This window comes from Diospyros lotus, chromosome 8 (genome assembly GCF_014633365.1).
Source record: "Diospyros lotus cultivar Yz01 chromosome 8, ASM1463336v1, whole genome shotgun sequence".
In the NCBI taxonomy this organism is placed as follows: Eukaryota; Viridiplantae; Streptophyta; class Magnoliopsida; order Ericales; family Ebenaceae; genus Diospyros; species Diospyros lotus.
Window position 1 is genome coordinate 9,055,823 of NC_068345.1, and position 22,219 is coordinate 9,078,041.

A 22,219-nucleotide genomic window follows, 5' to 3' on the forward strand; every position below is an offset into this window, starting at 1 on the left:
ACTTGGGAAGTTTTACAAACTAAAGAGCAAAAGATCTTTTTTACTGTGTTAAATAGACAACCTGAAAACTAAATTATTTGGCATCAAGGTTAAAAACAATAAAATGGGAATAAAAAGTTAATGAGCATTACACACGTCTTTTTTTTCTTTTTCTTTTTCTTTTTTTAGGAACTAAAATACATTGAAATGAACAAACCACATTATAGGAGCAAAGAAAATATTATGTCCCTTTTAAAGACAGAAGATATATTGACACAAGGCAGTGCAAAGAAATTTGGACAATGCAACTTGTAGTCACTATGGTGGACTAGCCTACTAATCTTATTAAAAAGCTAGCTGGTTTCATATTAGAAGCAGTAGAAAAAGACTAAGCTTTAGCGATACAAAGAGGTCATGATGGCTTGGTTTCCTAGGCAATTAGTTGCCAAACTTTCAGAAACTGTGGCTTGAATTCTCAGGGCAGAATTCATTCCAACAGTTTTGGCATAAACTGGAAGCCAGAAGGTAATGAAAAAGTTAGAACTGATTTAGGCCTCATAGATATAGTTTTGAGCAGAGATAGGGGTTAGTATCAGCTTCTAAATGCAACCATTTAACAGGAAAATAAGAGAAGAGAGGGAGACAGAGAATAATTAGGTCCACAATGCAAAATTCTTTAAGAATTTTCCCTACTAAAGGTTATGAATCAGACAATCTCCAAAAGCTTCTCCTCCCATTAAAAATGGGACTCATGAACACAAAAGTCAAAACTTCTGACACACCATGGTTATTCCACAAGCAACGTAAAATGTACAACTACCCAAAATCCATACAAATCACATGTCTATAAAATATGAAATTTATCATACTATAACCCATGCACAATTACATCGTTTGTCTAGAAAATATTAAGTTTACCAAGATCACCTTAACAGAAAAAATATACAACAGCAGCAACAGCAGCAGCGGCCCAAAAAAAAAAAAAAAAGGGGCATCACCAGCAATTTACCTATTATATACACATAAAAAGGACTTGCAAATAAACCAAGGATTATTTACACAAAGGGCAGCCTGTGCCCCATTCCATGTTGCCCCTTCTTTTTATTATCACTATCCACATCATAGAATAGTGCATGACAGAATAATAAATTCTAGTCCGTCATATTCTCTAACAAGAAGGTACACCAGTACATGCATAAATATCATGGGATAAAGAACTGAAACATAATAATATACAAGAACAGAATAAAACAGTGAAAAGCAGAAAATCTAGAGGTCACATAATCTATAAATTAGCCAAGAATGACATGCAATCACCTGTGAACCACATCTCGCTCATGGAGATATTTCAAGCCATGCAAAATTTGCCTTGTGTAAGAGGAGACTTGAGAATCTCGAAGATCATACTTCTGGTAAAGATTTAAAAGGGAACCCTTGGTTACCAGCTCAAGGAAGATATAGAGATTTGATTCATCCTGCAGAGAAGACGATATAATTAGATACTATCCATAGTACAGAAGACGTTATTCTTATCCAAGATTTGCTGGAAATAATATTTCAAAACAAAGATTCAGATTCCCCACAAATATAGCAACCACCAAGCATGAGTTGCAAGTTACAAGAAAATTAATATGTATCTTGATAACCAAGGTAAGACATCAGGTAAAGGAATTGGCTATTCTCATAAACTCTAAGCAAAAATGAATTCACAAGCAAGACAATTGTAAGCTTCTAACAGTGGCATAAGTGCTATGGACAATCATAATCAAAGGGTATTTAACAGAGAAACTCCAGACCGAACAAACTTAGGCTTGCTATAAAACTTAGAGAGATTGGAAATTTTTGCATATATTAACTAATAGAATGAACACCTATTTATACAAAATCATTCATATGTCATGACATAAGACATGACATAAGGCTAACCCTAAGTCTAGAATACACACACAAGTGTTACCTCTATATATAACTCAACACTCCCCCTCAAGCTGACGCATATATATCATATGCACCAAGCTTGTTACATATATACTCAATTCAAGGACCTCTGAGGGATTTAGTAAAGACATCTGCTAACTGATCATTTGAATTGACAAAAACTGTGGTAATACAACTAGATAAAATCTTTTCTCGAATGAAATGGCAATCCATCTCGATGTGTTTGGTCCTCTCATGAAAGACTGGATTGGGGGTAATATGTAATGTAGCTTGACTATCGCAAATTAATCTCATCTGTAATATTTCTCCAAACTTGAGTTCCTGAAACAATTGTTTTAACCAAATAAGTTCACATGTTGCCAAGGCCATAGCACAATATTCTGCTTCTGCACTTGACCTAACAACATCATCATATTTTTTGCTTTTCCAAGATACTAGGTTCCCTCCAACCAGAACACAGTATCCAGAAGTATATCGTCTATTAGATGGAGAACCAGCCCAATCAGTGTCAGAATATCCGATTACCTGAGTATGACCTATGTCCTCATACAATAGTCCTTTCTCTAGAGCTCCCTTAATATACCTGAGAATTCGAAAAACTGCATTCCAATGACTATCACAAGGAAACTGTAGAAACTCACTAACAACACTGACAAAGAAAGAAATGTCAGGCCGAGTGATAGTTAAATAATTAAGTTTTCCAACTAACCTGTAATATTTCCCAGGATCTACAAGAGGCTCCCCTGTCCTAGTAAAAGCTTTACATTAGGATACATAGGAGAGTCTATAGGTTTACAATCAAGCATCCTAGTTTCTTCCAGAATGTCTAACTTTAACACATACTTTCACTGAGAGATGACTATACCAGAGCTGGACTGGGCAACTTCTATGCCAAGAAAGTACTTAAGCAACCCCAAGTCCTTGGTCTGGAAATGATGGAAAATATGTCTCTTCAGTTGAACAAAATCATCCACATAGACAATCAAGTATATACACTTTCCCTGTGATGTGTGTTTGTAAAAAATCGAATGATCAGACTCACTGCGAGTCATACCAACTTTTTGAAAAACAGTACTGGAGCGACCAAACCAGACTTGCGGAGACTATTTTAACCCATATAGTGAGCGTCAGAGTTTACAAACCAAACCAGACTGCCCCTGAGCAACAAACTCAGAAGGTTGCTCCATATAAATCTCTTCCTGAAGCTCACCATGTAAGAAGACATTCTTAATGTCCAGTTGATACAACGGCCAATGGCGCAGAGTGGCTATAGAGATAAACAAATGCACAGAAGACATTTTAACCATAGGGGAAAAAGTATCACCATAGTCAAGACCATACACTTGGGTGAACTATTTTGCTACCAAATGGGCCTTAAGCCGATCAATGTGCCCATCAGGGCCAACTTTGACAATATAGATCCATCGACATCCAACAAGAGATTTACCTAGGGATAATGAAACCAAATCCCAAGTACCATTGGAATGTAAAGCGATCATCTCTTCTACCATTAAACCAAATCCCAAGTACCATTGGAATGTAAAGCGATCATCTCTTCTACCATTGCTTGTCGCCACCCTGGATCAGAAAATGCCTCATTAACAGTTTTGGGAACAGAAACAGGGGAAAGGGAAGAAAGAAAAGCACTATAAGGAGAAGACAGACGGTGATAACTAAGAAAATTATAAATTGGATGAGGATTGCGCGTAGAACGAGTACCTTTCCGAAGGGCAACAGGAAATTGATCCTCAGGAGGTAAGAGTTGCGGTAGGTGGAGACGCTGGAGTGGGAGGTAAGGCAACAGGAGTCACTGGTGTAATAAGAGAAGCGAGAGGTTGCACAGGGACATCAGCAAGACCATCATGTGACTGAGGCGGAGAGCGTCGATGATAGACCTGTAATGGGATAGACGAGGGAACAAGGAAACGAGGAACAGGAGGGACTATATGGAATAAGGATGGCCTCGGAAATGGGATGGCACTCAGAAGGAAGGGAAGAGTAGAAAGGGGATGACTCAAAAAATGTAACATCAACAAATAAAAAATAGCGTTGGGTGGCAGGAGAGTAACACTTATAACCCTTTTGCAGTCAGGAATACAACAACAACATATCCAGCCTTTATCTCACTATGTGGGGTCGGCTACATGAATTTTAGACTTCCATGTATTTCTGTCTTTTGTCATATCCTCATTTAGATCCATATATTTCATATCAAATTTTAATGCCTCTCCCAAAGTCTTCTTGGGTCTACCTCTACCTCTTTTTGTGACTAATTGTTCCATTTCATCAACTCTCCTCACAGGAGCGTCTCTTAGTCTCCTTCTCACATGACCAAACCATCTTAGTCTAGTCTCTCTTATCTTTTCCTCGATTGGCACTACTCCTACCTTATTACGAATAACTTCATTTCTAATTTTATCCTTTCTTGTATGTCCGCACATCCATCTTAACATCCTCATCTCCGCTACACTCGTCTTTTGCTCATGCTGGTATTTGACTGCCCAACATTCTGAGCCATATAGCAAGACTGGTCTTATAGCTGTCCTATAAAATTTTCCTTTCAATTTTAATGGGATTTTACCATCACATAACACCCCCGATGCATTTCTCCATTTTAGCCAACCTGCCTTAATTCTATGTGCGACATCCTCATGGATTTCTCTATCTTTTTGAATCACTAATCCCAAATATCGAAAATGGTCTTTCTTTGTAAGATTTGGTCTTCTAATTTTATTATAACATCATCCATTCTTGCATTTTTACTAAATTTGCATTCCGTATATTCTGCTTTCTTTCTACTTAATTTAAATCCCTTAGATTCTAAATTGTTTCTCCACAACTCAAGCTTAGTGTTCACTCCTTTTGTTTCATCCACCAACACTATGTCGTCTGCAAATAGCATACACCATGGCACATCTGTCTGAATATCTTTAGTGAGTTCATCCATTACTAGGGCAAATAAGTATGGACTTAGTGCAGAACCTTGATGCAGTCCTATTGTAGTTGTAAATGGTTCAGTATCCCCTCCGCATGTTCTGCCCTTGTCTCTACACCATGATACATGTCCTTAAGGGCTTGTATATAGGCTATTTTGACTCATTTCTTCTCTAAAACCCTCCATAATACTTCTCTAGGGACCCTATCATAGGCCTTTTCTAGATCTATAAACACCATATGTAGGTCCTTCTGATGATCTCGATACCTTTCCATTAGACGCCTCAGTAAATATATAGCTTCCATTGTTGACCTACCAGGCATGAAACCAAACTGATTTTCTGACACCTTTGTTTCCTTTCTGAGCCCCTGCTCTATTACTCTCTCCCAGAGTTTCATGGTATGACTCATTAACTTAATTCCTCTATAATTTTCACAGTTTTGAACATCTCCTTTGTTCTTGTATATAGGAACCAAAGTACTCTTCCTCCACTCATCTGGCATCTTTTTTGATTTAAGGATGGCGTTAAATAGTTGCGTTAGCCAGGAGATGCCCTCTTCTCCCATGCATTTCCATGCTTCTATTGATATATTATCTGGTCCCACTGCCTTATGATTTTTCATCTTTTTTAATGCTTGCCTTATTTCATTTGAACTTATGCGTCGATAGAATGTGTAGCTCACATTCCCTTCGGAGTCAAGAATAACCAAGAAAAATGTATTTGATGGACCGAGCAAACAATTTATCCCGACCTGGAGATGTTATGAACAAAGCACGTACAACCAAAGACAGAGAGGAAGAACATATAATGGTTGATCAAGAAACTGGAGAGAGTGAGGAACTTTGTCATGAAGAACAGAGGAAGGCATCCTATTAATGAGATATCAAGCAGTGATGACACCATCAGCCCAAAAACGAAAGGGAACATTATGGTGTAAAAGGAGGGTGCAAGCAGTTTCAATCAAATGTCTATTTTTACGCTCAACAACCCCATTCTGTTGTGGTGTATAGGCACAAGACGACTGATATAAGACCCCCTGAGAAGACATAAAGGTAGTGAAAAGGGCTAAAAAATATTCAGGGGCATTGTCACTGCGCAATACCTGAACAGATGTATGAAATTGCGTTTTGACTTCAGCACAAAAAGATTCAAACATTGAAAATAACTCAGAACGATTTTTCATTAAATATAACTGAGTGCATCGAGAATAACCGTTGATGAACGTGACAAAATATTGAAAACTTAAGACAGACACAACATGACTAGGACTGCAAACATCAAAATGAATTAAAGCAAATGGGGACATAGCTCGATTATTGACACATTTTGAAAAAGAAGTTCTAGTCTGTTTTCCAAGCTAACAAGACTCACAACGAAAGGTTGACAGTGTAGACAGACTGGGAACCATCTTCTGAAACTTGGCCGAACTAGGATGCCCCAAATGGTTGTGGAGAAGAGCGGGAGACTCACTCACTGAGCACGCAATAGGAGGTTTAGGAAGGTTGAAGTGATAGAGACCCTACGACTCACATCCGATGCCAAGCATCTATCCTGTATCGCAATCCTGAATAGTAACAGAATTGCTATTGAAGGTGATAGAACAATTTAAGGCACATGTAAGTTGACTAACAGATACAAGATTAAAAGGACAATGGGGAAGATAAAGGGCAGAATCTAAAGGTAGAGATGGTAAGGGTTTGGCAGTGTAAATAGCTTTAACAACAGCTTTAGAACCATCGGCTAAGGTAAAGAAACAGAACTAGTAAAATGAGAGAACATATGGGATTACCAGATATATGGTTAGAAGCACTTGAGTCGAGGACCCACGGTTCTAAAGAGGATGACCGAGCGAGAAAGGCAGTGGAGTCACCAGAGTGAGCGATAGAGGCAGTTGTGGATGATGACTGTTGGGATATCTTATACTTGAAATACTCATCATAGTCGTCCCCAGAAGTAAGGAATTTGATGGATGTCCAGCAAAAGATTCAGATCAAGAACTATCAACAGAAGTAACATTTGCATGAGGAGGGCGACCATGCAGCTTATAACACTATTCCTTAGTATGCCCCAACTTGTGACAGAAGTCACACTTGAGGTGGTTGCGCAGATTACTACCACAACCCCCTCCCTGTTCTCCACAATTCTGAATCTGCGAAGCCATAACTAAATTATCGTTGGTCAAAGAGATAGGCACTGCAAGAACAGTGGAAACCCAAAGAAAACGGGAATACACTTCATCGATTGTAGGGACATTGGGGCTGGCAAGGATCTGGTCACGAACTGAAGTAAGTTCAAGATCAATGGCAGCAAGGGTACATACCATGAAGAACTCGTCTCTCTGAGCAAAATCTTCTGCAGCAGTCTTACCAGCGGGAAGAAGAGAGTTATACTCAGCCTTAAGTGAAGCCATCCGACCAAGGAAATCGGGAATAGTTATACCCTCCTATCTCAAATTAATCAGATTAGATACCACTAAATACAGGCGTTGGATGCCATTTCTATAGAGAGCTTTTGTTTGACTCCATAACTCACAACAGGTGGTATAGTTGGTATAGATTGGGTGAAGAGAGAGATCAATTGATTGCCACAGGAGGCTGCATAACAAAGAATCAGCTTTCACCCACGCAGTTTTGTCTGTGGTCACATCCTTAGACTTGGTAGTCAGATGATCATCTAAACCTTGACCTATACACCATAGTTCAACAGCCTTAGACCAAGAGAGATAATTTAAACTAACCATTAATTTCTCAGTAGCTATGGCTGGAGAGGGAGACAGGATACCGGAGAAGGAACTGGATTTACTAGGTCCTGACATGTTTAATGGCAAATCTGTCGGATCTAGGTTAAACAAATCTGAAATGGATCTGTCGAATGTAGGATAAATAGATCTGGTTTGTTGGGGTTAGATCTAGGCTAAACAGATCTAAAATGGATATGTCGGATCTAGGCTAAATAGATCTGAAATGGATCACACTTGGCTAGGTCAAAATAGATCTGAATTGCAAGGCCAAATTGAAATAATCGCATATGTTGGCAAATCTGAAATTTAGAGACACAGGCGGTCAGATCTGGAGGAGGTGCGGTGGCTGGAGATCTGAGCAATGAAGGCAGCGGCGGGAGCGGTCAAAGCAGATCCAACGGTGAGGAGCTACAGGCGATTGTGATGGTGACAGATCTGAAGTCATCAACCAAGAAGAGGACGAATCGACGCGGAAGGAGAAGAAAATCCAACGATGGCCGACCTGCTATGCTGGAGGCAGCACGAATCTGAGCGATGGCAGTTGGAGACGGCGCAGTAGGCAACGATGGTCGTCGGCGACGACAATGGTGGCAGCGGTGGCGAGATCTGGGTGAGTTGGGCGATCTGGACGGTGATAACGGTGGTCGTGAATTGCAGCAGTGGTGCCAGTGATGGCAACAAGAGGGCTATGACAATGGATCTGAAGTTGTTGGCACCAGATCTGGAAGAACGACAGCGCTGGCGACTCTAGCGAGGCGATGTGGAAGCAGATCTGGCAGCGATGACATGTGGCAACAGATCTGGCAACAGCGGTCGCGGATGTGGCGATGGTGGATGGCAAAGGAGTTCGTTGTTGTCGTTGCAGGAGCAGTGGATCTGGGCCAGCGAGAGATGGCAGCGACGATGACTAGCCGCCTGAAGAACTGAGAGAGCAAGGAGATGGTGGTGGCAGAGCAAGCTGCAAAGAAAGGCTCCACTGGAAGGATTACACAACGAGAAAGAAGGCACCGCTGGAGGGATAACACAGCAGGAAACAGCAGCAGAACCAACGTCGGAGATGGAGAAAACAACTAAGGTTTCTATGATACCATGACATAAGTCATGACATAAGCATGACATAAGGCTAACCCTAAGTATAGAATACACACACAAGTGTTATCTCTATATACAATTCAACACTTGCTATATCTTTTTATAAAAAGATCAGATTCTATCATAGGAAAAAAATGGGAATATGAGGAATTTTAGCCCAAATTAAAAATGCATTATTCCAACACCCTAAAACAAAACTTAACACAGCATGCAAACCAGTCTTTCAAGCCAAACCCAAATTAAAAATGCATCATTCCAATTTTTTTTTAACAATTCAACACCTAATATAAGTCTAACTATGATTTTTTTTTCTTTTCTCCAAATTAATCTTCCAAAAACACCTTAGTCGGATATGATGGCCATTTCTTCCCCTCCTTAGGAAACATTTTAAGCAAATGAGTATGAAGTACTTTCAAAAGCTCTGGTTGGTAGATTAATCATTTCCAGAGAGTGCATAACAGTTTGAATGTCTCAATTGTTAGCTTCCTCTAGTAACATTAATGTATTTTAGTTGTCCATGGATCTAGAAATCCATCAGAATTTTGGGTAGTGCGTATTCAACCTCTCTTAATGCCTTTCATAGGAAATTTTGTGTAAATCATCAAATCCAATATTATTATTTCATGCATGAATGAATGGATTAAGAATTTATCTGTTCCCAACTTGATTGGATCAGAACCTTGTGGCACAAAAAGGGCCTTGACTCTTCTTAGAATTCTATATCAGCTCATTTTCTTTTTTTTTTTTCTTGGATAAATAAATCAGCTCACTCTTTCTGTCTCATTAGTAATATAAGCTATAGTCTGAGTGTGATTGGTGGCTTCAGTTTCTCTTCCTCTGCTTCACATTTAGCAGGGAAACATTGCTTTATCTAACAACAAAGTTACTGGATAATTTGGATTCAAATGCATTAAAAAATAAAGGAATTATTCGCTTCAAGAAACCAAAACAGATTCAGCTGCATCTATGATTTGACCGTCATCCACAAAAATATTTTGGTGTTCAAAAGTGACAAAATTTATGACCCCTTTCAACCTTATTGACAAAACTTTGGCAACTATATTATAGATACTCCCCACCATCCATTCACTTCAGCAATTAAGACCAAAGGAGTTGTATTTAGACTTCATCATAAACCACAGTCCAACAATGATGAGAAAAGCCAAATTGAACCCCTTCAAGCCAGGTACTTTACCTCACTTCACATTCCCTGAGGCTAAAATCACCTCCTCTCCCCCTATAAGAAAGGCCTCTCCATCCTCTCCCTCTAGTCTTCCAAAATAGTTTTGAAACTTAAAACCTTGGGCAATGATCCCCACTCCTCTTCAGTATAAAGCTTAATGCAGAACTTCACCACCCTCTATGAAAACTCTCTTTTCTCAACAACCTCCTCTCTATCCCCTTAACTCACAAATGTTATTTCTCCTCCTAAGAGCATTAGCCATTTATGGAGAAAAAAAGAAAAGGACAATATTTTTATCTCCCTTCTTAAAGAAAGTCATATTACTTCTACTCCATTCTCCAACCAATTTCCTCTGCAACCAAAAACTTTTCCACCGCACCCTTCAAAACAGCTCTCCTAGTGAACTCAAGTCAAAAGAAACCCACTAACTGTTCATTTTATAACACTTAATCCCGCTAAAGCTTGGTTAAGAATATATACTACCCACCTACTTGCTATACCAAGACTTCAGATCTTCTTTCAAAAAATTTAGTTTATTAGCCAAATGGAGACATGGAGTACCCTCTACTATACATAACCAGACCACAACCTCTAAAACAGCCTGATGAATATCATAGAAACAAATATTTTGGGGACCACTATGTTAGGCATAAAAATAGGAATTAATATTGGTTTATTAGTTTATTTACTTTAATTTGTTTCCTAGTTTCTTTTGATTTCTTTTATTTCCTAGAATCCTAATTAGATTGGGATTATCTTTATAATCTTAATTAGAATGAGTCAAGCAATCCTAGTTAGAGTAGATTTTTATCTAATAGTTGTCTATAAACAATCCTTTAGTGAAGTATTGTAGATCAGACTTTGATGAATAATATTGAATATTGATATTGGTTTTAAGTAATCAGGATCACTCTTGTTTATTTGGTTTGGGTTCTGCATCACAGCCCCTTCTTTCTTTTTCTTTTTTTTCTGTAAGTGTCAGCCCCTTCTTTCTTAAGCCACATGCTTATATAACTATAAGGTCCCACCCCAATAAAGAAATCCCTGCTCCAGAGAATGATCAGGTTGTGTTCTGAAACCATTCAAAGCAAGGTTAACTTCTTAATGTCACACTAAACATCCTTCCAATTCATCAAAACCAAAAATCTACCTAACTGTGAAAATGAGTCATCATCCCCACCCTTGGACCATGTGAAAGGATCACCTATAAAAGAATGGGCCACATGCACCAATCATGGCATGGAGGGAAATACAGAAAAGAAATAGCTTTTCTTTGTAACATTTCAAAGGTATTTCCCACTCCTATGAATCCCAAGCGAGATGGAGGAGCACCATCAACTTGCCTCTAACACTCTACATTGCTTACCTATAGGCAATTCCTTAATTAAGTTTAAGAAAAAAGAACAGTCAACAAAAAATTATCCTACCTCACTTGTCACTTTTTCACTTTTATTATTTCCTACCCCACACCAACTTCAATCATCAAATAAATAGGCCACCTACCTAGCAAAAATAAATAAGTAGGCCACCTAAAGAGGATTGGGAGATTATAACAGCAAGACGGAAGAAAAAAAGGTAAGAAAGATATACCTTATCTGTCCCATAATATTGGACTATGTTCTCATGTTCAAACTGACTCAGAAGAGCAATTTCCTGAAACAAACATTAAAAACACCAGTAAGGGGATGAGAAAAAGAGGCTTGATAAACTATTACCGAAACACAATAGTGGAGCATGAGGACCTGTATAAAGAATCTACCAACATGAAATTTAAAATTTTTATCACCTGCTCAAGTTGATAAATGCTTTGTCTTCCAAGGTCTCCTTGATCAAGCAAAGAAACTTCCTTCACAGCAAAAAAGAAACCACCACTGCAGGAAAATACCAAAAAAAAAAAGGTTCAGCAAGTTCTCAAAAAGAGACAGGCATGTTATGCTTACTTTTCAGATTGGTTCACAGAACCATTAAATTTAGGAAGTACTAGAAGAACTTATGAATCATGTTTGATCACAAGTTGCATTAGGTAATTGAAAACTAACAGAAAACTTCTTGAATAAACTACCATGAATTCTAGACAAATGAGCAAACTATAGGGGCATAACCCTCTTAGCGACAAGCTGTATTGCCCGAGTGCAATAAAAAATGAGTTAGAGCTACTGCATCATGGCCCATATGTAGTGTTGAATATGCAAAGGTTCTCGTATTCTTATGGACAAACGCAAGTAGGAAGTAACCCAATATCAAGGATTGGGTCATGGAACGTTAAAAATGTGAAAGGAAATCTATGGAAGTGATGAAAATGATGATTAGAAGAAAAATCAATATCACGTGTCTCCAAGAGACAAGATAAGTTAGAAAGAAGGCTAAAACATTAGCAGAATTTGGATATAAACTTTGGTACCATGGAAGGATACAAGCAATGGAGTGGAAATTATTATTGATAAAACTTCAAAAGTATGTAGTGAGTGCCAAGAGAGTAGGAGGAATTATTGCAACTATAAGTTGTTTTAGAAAAAGAGATTTTAAGAATATTATTCATGCTAAGGTTAGAAGAGATAAAGACAAAATTTTAGGGGATTTAGAGAGATTAGTGCAAAGAATACCTAAAGGGGATGATCGTTACAGAATGTGACTTAAATAGTCAAGTGGGTAGAAGTGAAAGGGTATAGAAACATACATAGAGGTTATTGATCAGCAAGAAATGTACATAGAGGTTATTGATTCTGAGCAAGAAATAATGAAGGTAAAGCTATTCTGGGTTTTGCACAGATCATGAACTTATCATAGCTAATATGCTCAAGAAGTAGAATGAACACTTGATCATGTATAAAAATGGCTTATCAACTATCCAAAAAAACTCTCAACAAAATATATATACCTTAATAGATTACTTTCTTATGAGATGAAAATTTCACTTATGAGGATTATAAAGTTATACTAGAAAAATGCATAACCAATCAACATAGGCTTATAGTCCATGATATCCATAAAAAAAAAAAAAAAACAAAACAAAACAAAAAAAAAAAAAAACAAATGGAGGAAGAATGACACCTACGAAGCCCAACAATTGAATGGTGGCATTTAAAGGGTGACAAGTGAGCTACTTTCCCGGGGGGGAGGAGAATGTAACAAACGATGTTAGCTTATAGAAGAAGAGGTTTTTCAAAATATGGATTGAGATGGCTACTACTATTTGAAGTAGGAAAAAATGATTCTAGAAGAGTCAAACAGAAAAGCACTAAACCAAAGGTGGAATGAAGAGGGTTGGAAAAAGAAAAACAAAAGAGTTTGCCAGAAGACTTTACATGTCAAAGCAAATAAAACCTAAAGAGAAAGCAACTAGTGAAGTAAAGTCAAAAACTTATCAAATTTGTACCAAGGACTTGAAACAAAAGATGGGGGAAGAGATATATATAAATTAGCTAAAGCAAGAGTTAAAAAAAAAACATATTTGAGCCAATTGAAATGCATAAATGACGAATATCGAAAGATACTAATAAATAAGGAAGCAATCAAGGAGAGGTAGAATGAGTATTTGTTGAAGCTATTAAATGAAGTTCAAGAAACAAGTTATGTTGGGACATCCTAGTAATTTTGAATATTAGAATAACATGTTCAATAGATGTATTTGTCCAAACAAAATAAAGCAAACATTGAAAAATATGAAGAATAGTGTCAGATCACCGATCTAATCGAGGGAATTTTCGGCGAGAGGAGACTTGAAGAATTAGAATGAAGACGAGGGAGAGAGAGAGAAAGAGATTAAGAGGGAAATTGAGAGAATGAGCAATTCAAATTTCATTAGATGTCTTTCAAATGAGCCGGGACTCTGTTTTTAAAGAGTTCCTCAGCTAAAAGATTAGGCGCCAATTCTGTTACAGCATTGCACATGCTTGTGCCTAACTACCGCCCCTTTTTCCTATCATACCCTTACAATCTCTTCTTTATTACAATTCGGTAGCCTAAGTACATGACAAATAGTAAAGCAGTTGACCCGAATAATATCTCAAAAGACGCATGGAATGCATGGGAGAAGAGGGCATTTTTTGGTTAGCAAAATTATTTAATCAGATTCTTGAACAAAAAGGACAAGACAGGTGGAGATAGAACACTAGCACATATTCACGAGAATAAACAAGATGTTTGAAGTTGTGAAAATTAAAGAAAGATCATGCCCAATGAGCCACACTATGAATCCTTAAGAGGGGTACTAGATGCCTAGACTTTTAGAAACCAAGGTATCTAAAAATTTAATTTGGCTATATGCTTGATAAGTCAACAATAGAAGCTATTTACTCATTGGAACATTTAATGGGAAGGTCCAGATATAAACAAATAGATTTGTATATGGTAAAAATAGACTTGGAAAAAAACTTATGACAAGGTCATCAGAAGAGACTTTGTGGAAGGTGTTAAGAGAAAAATAAGTTCAAAAATCTTATATACAAGTTATTAAGGACATGTATCATCAAGAAGAAACGTGTGTTTAGGACTCATGGAGAAGATACTAAGGCTTTTTCAATTACAATTGGATTATATCAAGAATTCACACTGAGCCCTTACCTCTTTGCTTTTTGATGCATGAACTCATAAAGCACATTTAAAAAAAAAAAAAAAAGTGTTTTGGTGTAAGCTATTTGCATACAATATTGTATTAGCAAATGAGATTGTTAGAAAGGTACTCAAATTCTAACCAAATAGAGATTGATGTGAGCTCATCTAGTAAACATAGTCCAAAGGAAAAGAAGTCCATTGGTAATCTTGCATTTAGTAGAGATAGGGATAGAGTTAAGATACCTAATCCCATTAGTATTGTTGCCTAATAGGCCACCCCAATAGAGTTAGAAATATATAAATATATATATATATATAGAGAGAGAGAGAGAGAGAGTCCTTCATGTATAACTAACCAGTTATATGGGGTAGAGAAGACTGAAGGTTTTTCAGTTTTATCATGCAAAGTTGTATTTTTTATTGAGTTACTGAATTATCCCATTGTTGTGAGAAGTGAATGTAGGCATTGAGGCCAAAGCACGTTACCAAATTTTTCTATCGATTTTCTCTCAGTTTTTATGTGTGATTGTGCAATCCAATCCTAATAGAGACAAAAGAATGTGTGAATAATAAACTTAAATTATGAAGAACGACCTTAGAATTCAAAGGTTTTCAAGTTTAGTAAGTCAAAAACTCAATATATGAAACGTAGGTTCAATAAAAATAGAAGTATGAATAATGTCCTTCTGAGAGACTTGAGGTGACACCTAGCACCTTTATTAAGACTTAAAAGGAAATGGGAAATGGGATTAAGAATTGATTGTAGAGGCCAATTGCTGAGCAAACTGCCAATTGGAGAAGTGGAGAAGTACAAAGCCCGTTTGGTTATGAAAGGGTGCAAGCAGAAATATGGTGTTGATTACCAAGATGTGTTTGCCCCCATTGCTCGTCTTGAAACCATACACTTGGTGCTAGTGTTGGCAGCCCAAAAACAATGGAAGGTGTTCCAAGTGGACATCGAATCAACCTTCTTGAACAGCTCACTTCAGGAAGAGATATACCTTAATCAACCCCTGGCTATATCATGGAAGGAGATGAGAGTAGCCCCCAGGACACAGGTCAAGTGGTTAGGCCATGATAAGTTGGGATTCGCACCAGTAGGTCGTGAATTCGATTCCTTGCCCCGCACAGTGAGGCAAAGCCTCCACCTATTTACCTCATTTACCAAAATCGAAGGCACGAGTGGTGAGGGACCACGCAAGGGCAGTAATCCCAAGGAAGAAGAGGAGAGTAAGGTATATCAACTAGAAAAGGCCCTTTACAATTTGAAACAAGCTCCCCAGGCTTGGTATAGTCATATTAACTATTATTTTGAGAAGACGGGATTGAAGCGGTGTCCATTTGAGCACACTCTTTATGTCAAAGAAGGTTCTCGTAGTGATCTTATCATTGTTCTTTTGTATGTCAATGATTTGATTTTGACAGGAGAAAACCCTCAAAGTATTGATGAGTTCAAGAAAAGTATGATGTATGAGCTCGAGATGATGGATATGAGCCTTGTTTATTTTTTCCTTAGCCTCGAAGTAAAGCATGTTGATGGCAGCATCTTTGTCTCACAACAAAAATATGCTAAGGAGTTGCTAATCAAGTTCTGCATGCATGAAGCTAATTCCATTTCTACTCCTGTTGAAGTTGGCTTGAAGTTAAGCAAGGATGATTGTAGCAAAGGTGTTGATTCAACGATGTTTTGAAGTCTTGTGGGGAACTTGATGTATTTGACAGCCAGAAGACCCGAAATTGTGTACACAATGAGCTTAATAAGCAGATTCATGGATTCCCCAAAGAAGTCACATTGGGAAGCAGGAAAACAAATTTTGTGGTATGTCGCCAGAACTATTTCCGATGGACTTTATTATGGTGCTATTGATGGGTCAAAATTGATCCTCTATTGCAATAGTGATTAGGGAGTAAGTATTGATGATAGCAAGAGCACATTGGGCTATGTTTTTGGCATTGGTTTCGGAGCTGTTTCATGGGCTTCCAAGAAGCAGCAGGTTGTTGAACTTTCAACTTTTGAAGCTGAGTACATTTCTTTGGCTTTCACGAGTTGCCAAGCTCTATGGCTTAATTGGGTTTTGGTGGAGCTTAAGCAATCTTTTGAAGTGAAACCAGAGATTTATTGCGACAATAACTCAGTCATTGCATTAACAAAGAATCCAGTGTCCAAGAAAGAAGCAAGCATATACAGCTAAAGTATTATTTCGTTTGTAAATTGGTGAAAGGAGATGTTGTCGTAAAGTAATGTAAAACAAAGGACCAGCTTGCTGACTTATTACGAAGGCTATAGACGCTGAAACATTCAAGGATTTGAAGAGAAGACTTGCGGTGAAGAGTGGTCTTGCTTAAGGGGGGTTGTTGGAATATTAAGGGGTTGTTTACTTAATTAGAGAACAGAAAACAAATTTTTTTTCTAAATTAGAGAACAGAAAACAAATTTTCTGTTTTGCAAATTTGTACTAGACTTCAGAAAATATCATAAAGATGTTTTCTACTGTTTCCTTTGTGAATTTTAACCGTGTTTTTCCACTTATTTCCAAGGGAAAACACAGTTTTCTATGAAAAAGCCCCTGCTTCGAATCCTCCAAGCCACATATCCTTCATCGACACACATCCTTCATTGACCTCTCCTCTTCATTGCACATCCTTCAGCTTCAGCCCCTGCTTCGAAGGATTGCAGATTGTTCGGCTCTCCTCTTGTTGCTAGCCTCTCCTCTTCCCAGATCATCGGTCTTCCCTCTTCTCACATATCCTTTGTGGACCGTTCAGCTCTCCTCTTCAGGCAAATCCTTTGCGGATCATCGGCCTCTCCTCTTTTTAGTTTTTATTCAAGTAGAAAATAATATGATTTTGAACACATTCTCTCATTTTTTAAAGTCTAAAACTGGTTTCTATTTGGCAGAAATGAACTCATTTTTTTCTCTAATTTTTTGTAGAAATGAAAACGTCGAAACAAAGATGAAAACCAGAAATGAAAAACAGAAAACATTCTCCGCGGTTTGTTTACTTATAAAAACTAGAGTAGTTTTCCAGAAAATATCTCTATAGAAATAGAAAATGGGAAGCTATGTTCAAAATGGTTTTTTTTTTTCTAAATTGGAGAATAGAAAACAAATTTTCTATTTTCTAAAATTGCACTAAACTTTAGAAAACATCTTAAAGATGTTCTCTAAGGAAAACACGCTTTTCTAATTTGAGCCTCACTTTTGACTCATGTTAATAACAATTTTTTCCCTTTTACTTCTCTTTTTCCTTGTGTTCCATTCGCACCCACCCACCCACTCACCACACCTTCCTCTCCTCTTCCCCGTCACCCTCTGCCATTGCGACAGCAAGCACAACTGGCCTTTTGCCTTCCTCATGCTTGCCATTATGACAACACCCTCAGCCACTGCGACGCAAGCACCACCAATGCCCTCTTCCCCTCCTCTTTGCCATCCTCATCTCTCGACCAGCACCATCATGCCTCCCTCTACCACTGTGACAACAACAGCTCCTCTCTTCATCAAGCTGCCTTAACCATTCACCTCTCTCTTTGCCGTCGATCTCTATATCTCTTCTCTTACATGATTTTAAACACATTCTCTCATTTTCTAAAGTCTAAAACCAGTTTCATATTTAATAAAAATGAACCGGTTTTTTTTTTTCTGATTTTATGTAGAAATGAAAACATGCAAACAGAGATGAAAACTGGATATGGAAAACAAAAAACATGCTCTACAAGTAAACAGACCCTAAGCAACTCCGCACATTTCTAGAAGATTAATGGAGTGATTTTTCTAGATACATTTCTGGTTCATGTATTATTAAATATATTGCAAGCATTTAAGTTTTCTTGTCGAAATCTGTACCACCCTAGCCTCTTTATACTAGTGATTTGTGTTTTATCCAGAAAAAAAAAAAAAAAAATCAGTTTTGAGGATTACTCACAAATTGAGTGAGTTCTAGAGTTAGTGAACAAGTTTATTCTCTAACATTCATTGGGTAAATTGTCTGATCAATTTTTCCAACACTTCCAAACCAAGACTCCTTGCTTTCCAAATTGCGAGGTTTGGGTAAGAATCACATTTGCATGCAAACCTTCCCTTTGTTTTTTGAAACAAATAAAAACATAAATATATGAAAAGAACTTACTCGGCTATGCCTTCATATACGGATCCGAACGACCCACGACCCAGAAGGTCACCCTTTTGCCAACCAGAGATAATGCGTTTGAATCTACCATTTGGTGAGATGTTCGACATAGGCTCAGTGGTGGTACTAGAAGAATCATCATCGTTCGACGTAGTAAAGGAGCACGAAGGAGAAAGATCAGCAGTCACTCCCGGCCTTATCTCATTCACCCCTTCGCGCTGCTCAATCTCTTCATTATCCTCATCATCTGAAGAAACGTACCTTCTTGCAGAAGAGGAACCTTCGTCAAAGTCCGGAGCAAAGGACCTCAAAATATCCCAAGTTGAGCAGGAATTGTCGAGGACCGGCAGTGAAATAGACGGTGGAGGAGCAAGAACCGGCGGCCGAACGCCCTTAATTCCTCCACCATTCCGAGAAGACTCAATATTCCTCGTTAATAGAACAGAATCATACAACACATTCTTATTCTCATATATATCGTTAAATCCAAGACCGTCACGCAATTCATTCGACAAATCACCGACATCAGTACGTTCAATCAACTCGGCAGGTTCGGATAAGCCTCCAGCTCGGACAGTAACCCTAACACTATCCGAATCCACCTTGGGACTGCGCAGCTGGTGCAATGGAGGCCTCGGAAGAAGATCGGACGACGAGCGAACCTTCCTGGACTCCCAAGCAGCGGCAGGTATGGCAAAGTCATCCGGGCCCGAAAGCCCCAAACTCCGGCAAATTTCGTCGAATTCGCCATCGATTCCTTGAACTCTGAAGCTCCTCCTGCTCCCGAGAGGAGAAAATTCGAGCGATCGAGTTCGAAGAGACGACGAGTCCTGCCCCGGCGACGACGAGGACGACGTAGAGGGCTCGTAGTCGATGTTCTTCTTCGCCAATCGCCGATCAAGCTTCGGACCCTTGGGCTTGTGCTTGGAGTCCATGTCGCTGCTTCTCTTGTTATGACCGAAAAATCGAGGCATGCGATTCATTGAGAGGTCGATCCATCTACGTTCTCACACTAGCTATTGACCATTAAAAAAATTAAAAAAACACCAGAAAGCGAGCGAGTTCTCCAGTTTCTGAGCTGTGGATTTTACCTAGCAGAGAAAGGCGGCCAGAAAATTTCTATCCCGTCAACTGCGATTTGGTGGCTGAACAGAGACCAAGTGGAGAAAGAAAGCGGAGATAGAGAGAGGGGGACAGAGCGTACGACTGAGAGGCGACTAGTAAACGCCGTCGGGAGGATAGAGAAAACGCGTTAAGAGCCCGTTCGGGTGAACTTCCGGAAAATGTTTAACAAATGAAATCTAGAGTGGAGGAGCAAGAGGATATTTCTTTGTCGGTTTCTGGCAGAAATATATTCCTGTGGGAAAAAAATAAATAAAACAATACGCCAAAAATCATTTGAAAACTATCTATATATTTTTTAATTTATTACGTATCCTGCCCTGCTGCTTTAGTTGTAATAATTTTTTAATTAAAATACAGTACATGTGCTATTTATTATACTTTATTTTCTATTAAAAATATACTTTTGTTAATTACAATACAGTACACAGCATAATAAAAGGATTACAAGCTAAACTTAAATCCAAACATTAATGATCGAATGCTAAAAGACAGACGTTACGATACATCTTCGCTTTGACACCAATTTTTCAATTTTAATTTAATCCTTCTACTTTGAAAATAATCACGGGTCTAATAATATACTTATGTGTAACTCAACTCCTCAAGTAAAAATGCATCAAATAAGGTCAGAGGGTCTAAAGATATGTTTGAGGACAATATCTCGATAAATGTCTTCTAAATGAGTTTAAAGACTCATCGAGTCATCAAATAATTTGCGTCTAAAAGATTCTTCAAACGAGTCTTATGTCTTAGAGATGCTAAAGGATAAGCTGTCCCAGAGACTTTGACCAGAAGACTTTTTAGAATCATCCAAGTCTTCAGCCTTCTGGAAATACTTTTAAAATTTTTTATTTTTTTTTTATTTTAATTTTTGTAAGATACCCCCACAACAATACGTTTATATTGTGCTAAATGAACTGTTTGCGTTATGTGTACGTCAAAAACTAAAAAAATCAAATTAAGGATATAGTGGGTCCCACCAGTAATCATAGCATAGTTTCTACTTTTTCTATATCAAGTTTTAAACAAAATAAAACTTGATATCATATAAATAAAATGTTTATAAGTTAATTAAAATGAAATGTCATAAATTAAATCTTATTAGCGTTTGCTTAATAATCCAATAGATTAGAGTGTTTGTCTTCCTATGCATATTTAGGTAATAAAATAAAAAAAATTAAATAAAAATCATCTTCAATAGATAAAGCGTTGAGGTTATAATTTATTTTTTTAACTTCAAAAAATTAAAAAAAAAGTATTTAATTCTTTAAGACCAAAAAAATAAAATCCCTTACTCAGAGCCTTAGTAACTTAGCTCAAAATTTCTATAAGGGGTTAAATCACGAAATTCAGTGGCGGGATTCGAACACAAGACTATTCACTAACTATATAGCAGTTAAATTTATGATTCTTTAGAATCAACATATATATATATATATATATATAGTCTCAACTACTAAGCTATGCATGTGGGATAAAAAAAAAAAATGAATTCTTACTCAAATTACCGTTGAAGTGTAATTTATAGGACTGTCACGTCATACTTTCTCTATCCCCTCCAGTCTATTTCTCAAAACCCTTTCTAAATTTTCACTTCCAATTCCAAATCAATGAAAGATATTATTCAAAACTAAAAATTATTAAACGGCTTTATTTTTGAATGGTAACATTAGATTTGTTGCCTTTAACTTTTATATTAAATAAAATATAACGAATTAAAATTGGATAACTTGCCAAATTTTGAAAATATTATTGCTTAATCATATAATATATTAAAATAAAACTAGTATATCAAATATCACTTCTAAATATATAATATGAGTAACATTTTTGTGCAATATTTTGCTATCAAGCCCACAAAACTCTGTTAGTCAATATTTGATTGGATAAAATGAATGATAAACAAAAATGAAAATTAGTAAGGTGGTGTTTTTTCGTGTTTTAATTTTGAATTTTGAATTTATTTTTAATTTTATATTTTGAGTTAAGTTATACGAAAACAAAAACAAAAAACGTTTACGATATGAAATGGAAATGTAGAAACAGACTTTTTTCTAAAAAAATAGTTATAAATAGGGTCTGAAACGAGAATGTAAAATGTTTTGGAAACGGGTGAGCCGTTTCCATGCAACATAGGTTTTGAGTGTTTGTTTTGAGATTTTTAATAATGTGTTTTTTTTTTTTTTTTGTTATTCTAAAAAACTAGAAAACGCATAATTTTGAAATTTTGAAAAAACTTATTTTATGATATTTTATTTAATGAATTTAATTATTAAATAATAAAATTAATTATTTTTTAATAAAAATATACTATTAAAATAAAACAATAATTATGATTAATAAATTAGTGGCATACATTTTAACTATAATTTATGTTAAATTATACACTTAATAATATACTATATGTTATTCTATATTTCTAATTATAATATAAATATACTATATTTTTAAATTTTAAATAAATATATAATTTTATTTTCAAAATTTAATAATATACTTTTCTTCTTCTTTTTTTTCTCTTTTCTTCTTTTTCGACTCCCT

At 36.9% G+C, this 22,219-nt stretch overlaps 1 protein-coding gene across 4 annotated transcripts in view; it reads right to left on the reverse strand.

The window, feature by feature from the left end:
* LOC127807508 (mitogen-activated protein kinase kinase kinase 1-like) overlaps positions 1 to 19,831 on the reverse strand; it is a 38,942-nt gene extending 19,111 nt beyond the window's left edge. For 2 of the 4 annotated variants that reach the window (XM_052345400.1, XM_052345402.1), the window contains exons 1-4: positions 18,554 to 19,828; positions 11,655 to 11,739; positions 11,459 to 11,521; positions 1,297 to 1,454 (exon numbers count right to left, since the gene is read on the reverse strand). In XM_052345400.1, the coding sequence (XP_052201360.1) occupies positions 1,297 to 1,454; positions 11,459 to 11,521; positions 11,655 to 11,739; positions 18,554 to 19,536 (1,289 nt within the window). In that variant the 5' untranslated portion in view covers positions 19,537 to 19,828. Of the gene's footprint in view, positions 1 to 1,296; positions 1,455 to 11,458; positions 11,522 to 11,654; positions 11,740 to 18,553 lie in introns of all 4 variants that reach the window. The other 2 variants (XR_008024701.1, XM_052345399.1) reach the window with 2 other exon arrangements.
* Between the last annotated feature and the right edge of the window lie 2,388 nt (positions 19,832 to 22,219).